We start from the raw sequence: 6,285 nt of genomic DNA, 5'->3' as shown, positions 1-6,285 counted from the left end.
AGGTCCATAAGACAAAACAAGGTAAGTCAACACGTTCACACCATTACTCATCTGAAGAACTGTTGTGTGAGTCTCTAACTTTGGCGTTGGAGGACTAATCTTGAAGCCACCTCCGGGCCTCTATCTTCTTTGCTTATACAGGGTCGACGCTCAACCTTCCACAGATTCTCGACAACAACATAATGGTTCCATCCATGGGAACGATAGAGTAATGGTGGAAAAAACCTACAATCCTAAGAAAAAAAAGCAGCACCAAGTAGAAATATAAATGCAGGGGAATTTCGGAACCTCTGCCACCCTCGGAGAACACTGGTGAAGAAAGAAGGAACAACAGTCAAGAAGGTCCTGCAAGGGATCAACGTTTGGCTGAAAATTCGATGCATAGGGATAGCAATCCCCGTCTCCCCCGGGGGTGCAAGAATATGTGACCAAGGAGCAATTCGATGCCCTCGAAGAGAAGTACGACCGAATGGTCGAAACGATGAAGGAAGTTTCCAAGGTTGTTACCCAAATGACTAATGGAACAGTAAAAGATTCCAACGTTCATACGGAGCAAGTTTGAGATGAAGACCGCAACAGTTCAGGGTCTGTAAGATCTGGCTAGAATCCTTAAAATCATGCGGTAAGGGAAAGCCCCGCACCCAGAGAGAGGGCATGAAGCACTGCAGGAGCAAGGCATGAAGAACCATGTCAAGGAGAAGGTCAGAGATCTGAAGACCCAGGGTTGAAACAGATGATCCTCGACTTAAAAGATGAAATCCAGAAAGTAGCAGACAACCAGATAGGCACGCGTGAGCCGGACCTCACTAATGACACGGCTTTAGCTGATGAAGTCATGAGGGATCCGCTTCTTGTCGGATTTTGTTTGCCCAAGTACGACACTTACAATAGGATGGGAGATCCATTCGACCACCTAGAGGTGGTCAAGGTTACAATGCAGTTCCATCGGGTGTTAGAAAGTACTATGTGTCGGGCACTGCCTTTAACCTTCAGAGCTGTTGCGAGATTGTGGTATAATTGCTTGCCACCAAAATCAATCCACAACTTTAGTGAATCAAGCCACATCTTCATAAAAGGATTCTCCAGTAGCCAACTCCTTCAAAAGACAACATTGAACTTGACCAACGTCAAGCAATATGAGGGAGAATCACTATGAGATTATATGAAATGCTTCTATCAGGAGAAGATTACGATCAGAGGCTTAGACCGAAGGAAGAATTCACGACCCTTTTAGGAGGTGTCAAAGACAAAGAACTAAAAATATCTTTGGTGAAGCATGCACCAATAAATCTGGCTGAGCTGAATGCCCGATGTGATAAATACATTCAAATGGAAGAAACCCTACAAGCTGACAAAGAAGCCGAAGGGAAGGCAGGAAAGAAAAGGACCACAAGAGAGGAGAATAAGCCTTCCAAGGGAAAGAGACAGGTAGGAACACGATTGGGCACCCAGCCCGCTAAGAAAATTTGAAAGGTACGCACTCGTCAACCAAAGGAGAACTGATGTATTGATGCAGATAAAAGAATCCTCAGACACCAAAGCCCTAAAGTGGCTAGGGAAGATGGGGTGACACCCTGAAAGGTGTAACATGGACAAATATTGCCACTTCCACATGGCCACAACACCGAAGAGTGTTGGCACTTGAAGGGAGAAATAGAAAGTATGATCTGAAGAAGATACTTGGGCCGGTTTGTGGATCGCGAAAAGGACACCCAAGATGGCAATGATCAGTAGGACAACCACTAGAGGGACAGAATGGGTCGTCAGGAGAGGAGGGGACTAGCCCGTAGAGACAATCGGGAACAACGAAGGGATCGAACACCTGAAAAAACTAACCCTCACCCCCAAAAAAACCAAAAAATCCCAACCAGGGTCATAGCCACTATCAACGGAGGATTGGCCACGGCAGAAAGCTCTGTTTCAGCCAGAAAGACCAAAGCCTATGGTAGAAGTGTACATGTGACCGAACCATCAAATAAGAAGGAGAAGATAGAGACGATGATCTCCTTTTCATATGATAATTTGGAAGGAGTGTAGATGCCTCATGATGATGCCCAGGTAATAACCATAACCCTAGCCAATGGCATGGTAAAGAGGATCTTAATGGATAATGGTAGCTCAACTGATATCCTGTTCCTCGAAGCTTTTCAAAAGATGGGCCTGGGCGAAGAAAAGCTGAAGAGGGTTGAACACCCATTACAGGGGTTCTCAAGAGCCCCAGTAAAGGTTGAAGGTTCAATTGAATTACCAGTAAGAGATGGCACTGAAGATCGCCAAGTCACAGTTATGATAAATTTTCTCGTGGTCGACATCACTTCTGCGTACAATGCCATATTGGAAAGATTTGGCTTGAACCTATTAAAAGCCATCGTCTCTACACCACATCTCAAGATGAAGTTCTCTACAAAGAATGGGGTCAGGGAATGCCGAGTGACCAAGAAACATCCCTAAAATGTTATGCCACTACTCTGTGGGGGAAATAAAAGGTAAGCGAAGCACTTCCAATAGAAGAACTGAACGACAACACCAGTCATCAGAGAGGGGAAATGGATGAGGACATAATCCAAGTTGACGTCGAGGAAGGGGACAACACTTGTCAGTTCCAGTTTGGAGCATTAATGCCAAAGTAACAATGAGAAAAGATCATCTCGTTCCTTCAGGATAATTCTGACGTCTTTGCCTAGTTAGCCTCAGATATACCCGGAATAGCTAAAGAAGTGATTGAGCATCAACTAAGTGTTGATCCGACTAAGAAGCCTATGCAGCAGAAGAAGAGAACCTTCACCCCCGAGAGGCAGCATAAGATAGAAGAAGTTGAGAAATTACTGAAGGCTAAGTTCATCCGGGAGATCCAATATCCAGAATGGATATCTAATGTGGTGATGGTCCCAAAGGCAAACGGGAAATGGAGAATATGCATCGAATTTACAGACCTAAACAAAGCCTGCCCGAAGGACAGCTACTGTCACACCCCGTTCACACTGAACCGGGCCAATGAACGGGTTAACACCAGTTAACCCAAACCTGCCAGGATCATCTGATACTGTATTCCACCACAACATACACACAACTAATAAAATCTTATCAGATCAGCGGAAGACTAGGTTTACCTGTGAATATTCCCATAATACTTGATACCCGAATTGTGATACAATAGTTATCTACATGTGGGCCCGAAGGCGTGATATTTACACAATAAAAGTACATTTCACATATCAAGTACATAAAGGAAACCATAAAAAATCAGAGTATACAGCTCGGCTCGGCATCAAAGGCTAGAGCTCAGCTCGGCATCAAGGTTTGAGCCCAGCTCGGCATCACATGGTAGAGCTCAGCTCGGCCTCAAAAGTGGAGCTCAACTTGGCATCAGAACTGCGATCCCACAGCACAACTCTCGCACGAGCAGTCAGTGCCGTGCTCAACTCCTCAGGGGCCCACCAGTCCTCTTCGGGGAACTCGACTGTGGGACCCACCCCATGCTCCTCAGATGTATGACTTGCAAAATCATCTAAAAAGGGGGTGCATACGTGGGATGAGCTCACTAGCTCAGCAAGTGGAAGGATGGATCACACAGCAGTCCACAAAAGAAAACACAATCATATGCACTACATGCTATGCAATACATTTTAAATCACATCCACCTAAGCAACATTACTAAGTCTTTGGTTTAGTGCTACTACAGCCACAATGCGCGTATACTCCGGGTACGAGCCACGAACTCCATCCCGCGATACACCCATAGGGCTGTCGGAGAAGGCCCACCGTGAGTACTAAGAAAAAGTAAAAACAATGTCGACCACCGGCTCTCAACAGAAAAGTAAATGACTGAAATTAAAGGTGCTGACTCCAACAATTTAAAAGCAGTACGATTGGTCCTCTTGAATATATCACCGTGTTACCGACTGTCCTAATGACCCGCCGGGCATTATGTCTAACTGCCACAGTGACCCGACAACCTTGACCATTGCTTCCCCCCAAATGGTAATCCAACACCTTAACCCCTGTTGGGAAGGGTTGTAGCACGGGATGGTGAAAATCCTAAACCGCATGCTCCTATATGACAATAGTATGATTGCATAGTGCCACCGCATCCCATACCACGGGCCACCAATGCACTCGTTTCCAATCCGACTGCGGCATCTAGTCTATTAATGCATCATGCACAATGATGTCAACATTCAATCACATAAGCATCTCATCACTTGGCATTTAGAAAGTAAACATAGCACATATGCATAACAATATGAGGATGACTAATCTACATAGCATATTCATGATGGCATGACTAGACTAGATACAATTAAATGAATGCCAAACAATGCCTTGAAACAAGGCCAAACGTCCTCTCCCCACTTACTTGTAGTGTACAAGGATTTCTGCTCGATACGGTTGAGATCCGATGCGAGAAACGTAGGATTTGGTGAACCTAACATGATTGAGCGGGGTTAGTACTTCACCATTTTGGAATCAAAATTAACACGATCATTTGACACGATCATGTTTAGAATCCTAAAAGGAGGTCACATGTTCGATTTGGGTCCAATCGGACGTAAAAATCATCTATGGGGCCTCATAGGTGGGTCAGACAGCCCACCTGTCTGGCCCATCAGTCTGGACCGATGGGTAGGTTTGGCCCGTCGGTCTGGCCCGTCGGTTGGGCTAGGGGGCCCTGCCCTCTTAGGCGGGTGCCCACAGGCGGGCCAGATGGCCCACCGGTCTTGCCCACCGGTCTTGGCGGGAAAACTGTTGTTTCTTCCCAACTTCCTCCATTCTTTGAGGATTCAAATGGGGGATTTTCCAAACCCATTCTTCACACTTTCAATGTCTTATAGGATGGTTCTAACTTAGATCTAGGTTAGATTTAAGGGATGGGAAGCCATCTTACCTTCTTTGCTCAAGAACACCTTCAAACCCTCAAAATCACTTCAAACCCACAATGCTTCTCCAACCTTGTCAATACCTCTTCAAATCCTTCAAGATCAACACATAAATCATCTATTAAACCTTAGATTCATCATTTCAAAGGGGATTTACAAGATCTCAAGAAATCCTACTCGAATCAAGGGTTTTACTTGGGTATGGTGAATGTTTAAGGAACCCCACTTTGCTTACCTCTAAATGTAGATCTAGTGTTGAAGATCATTCTTCCGGCGCTAGAATGGGAAGATCAAGCTTCGGCGCCGCTGAAATCCTTCTCTTCTTGCTCTTCCTTCTCTTCCCTTCTTCTTCCCTTTCTTTTCTCTCTCCTCTTTACTATCCTCACCAACGTACGAGTGTCATAAATGAAAAGAAAAGAAAATCATAAATGCTATATATATACTTCTTAAATAACTAAATAGTTCACATGGATGGGTCACTCAGGTGGGTGGGTGCGCCCACCTGTCCACCCACCTGAGGGCCAAAACTTGGGATTTTGACAGAGTTCGGGCCTCGGCACGAACCCCACCCCTGGCATACGATGTAATATACGTATACACCTTAATATATGGCTACAATACCTGCTTTATCCATACATGACCTTATGATAGGTGCATATACACGGCTTGGGTACTCCCGTCTCTTCTGGCACTGGCTTGGACTTGTCGGGCCAGTCGGTGTTTAAGGTCACCCTTGCCATCATAGTCCATAAGGAGCCCGCTCTAACTCTCTCCGGTTCGGGTCCTGCATAATTAAACCGGGTCAACCGTGAAATCAGAACGGGTTTAAGAAGTAGGGTATTACATTTACTCCCCCCTTCTGAAAATCTTTGTCCTTAAAATTGCGTACCTGGTTGATCAAAAAGATGAGGGTACTTGGCTCGCATTTCATCCTCTTTCTCCCAAGATGCCTCTTCAAGTGAATGATTAGCCCATCGTACCTTTACATAGGAAATGGAGCGGTTGCGAAGGGTTTTCACCTTTCGGTCCAAAATTTCAGCTGGCTGCTCTGTATAGGTCATGTCAGCGTTAAGGTATTCTGGCTCCACGGGTAATACATGAGAGGGATCATGAACGTATCGCTTCAGCATGGATACATGGAATACATTATGAACATCCCCAAGTGAAGGTGGCAGAGCAAGCATGTAGGCTACTGAGCCAACCCGGGCTAAGATCTCGAATGGTCCAATGTATCTTGGGCTCAACTTCCCCTTTCTGTGAAACCTTTGCAGCCCTTTAGTAGGAGAGATCTTGAGAAATACCTTTTCTCCTGGCTGAAATTCAATGTCTTTTCTGCGGGTGTCCGCATAGCTCTTTTGACAGGACTGAGCTGCTTTAATCCGTTCTCGAATAACGTCGACTTTGTCAC

The 6,285-nt window shown here is 45.4% G+C and overlaps 1 protein-coding gene across 1 annotated transcript; it reads left to right on the top strand.

Moving 5' to 3' along the window:
- Positions 1 to 2,085: 2,085 nt before the first annotated feature.
- Positions 2,086 to 2,894, top strand: LOC122064521 (the record flags this gene model as incomplete). Its single annotated transcript, XM_042628233.1, has 2 exons — positions 2,086 to 2,415; positions 2,685 to 2,894. Coding segments are annotated over exons 1-2 (540 nt in total), but the record flags the coding sequence as incomplete, so codon positions are not given.
- Positions 2,895 to 6,285: the final 3,391 nt, after the last annotated feature.

The sequence above is a fragment of the Macadamia integrifolia genome, unplaced genomic scaffold (genome assembly GCF_013358625.1).
Source record: "Macadamia integrifolia cultivar HAES 741 unplaced genomic scaffold, SCU_Mint_v3 scaffold1676, whole genome shotgun sequence".
Taxonomy (NCBI): domain Eukaryota; kingdom Viridiplantae; phylum Streptophyta; class Magnoliopsida; order Proteales; family Proteaceae; genus Macadamia; species Macadamia integrifolia.
This window is presented reverse-complemented; position numbering and strand designations above follow the sequence as displayed.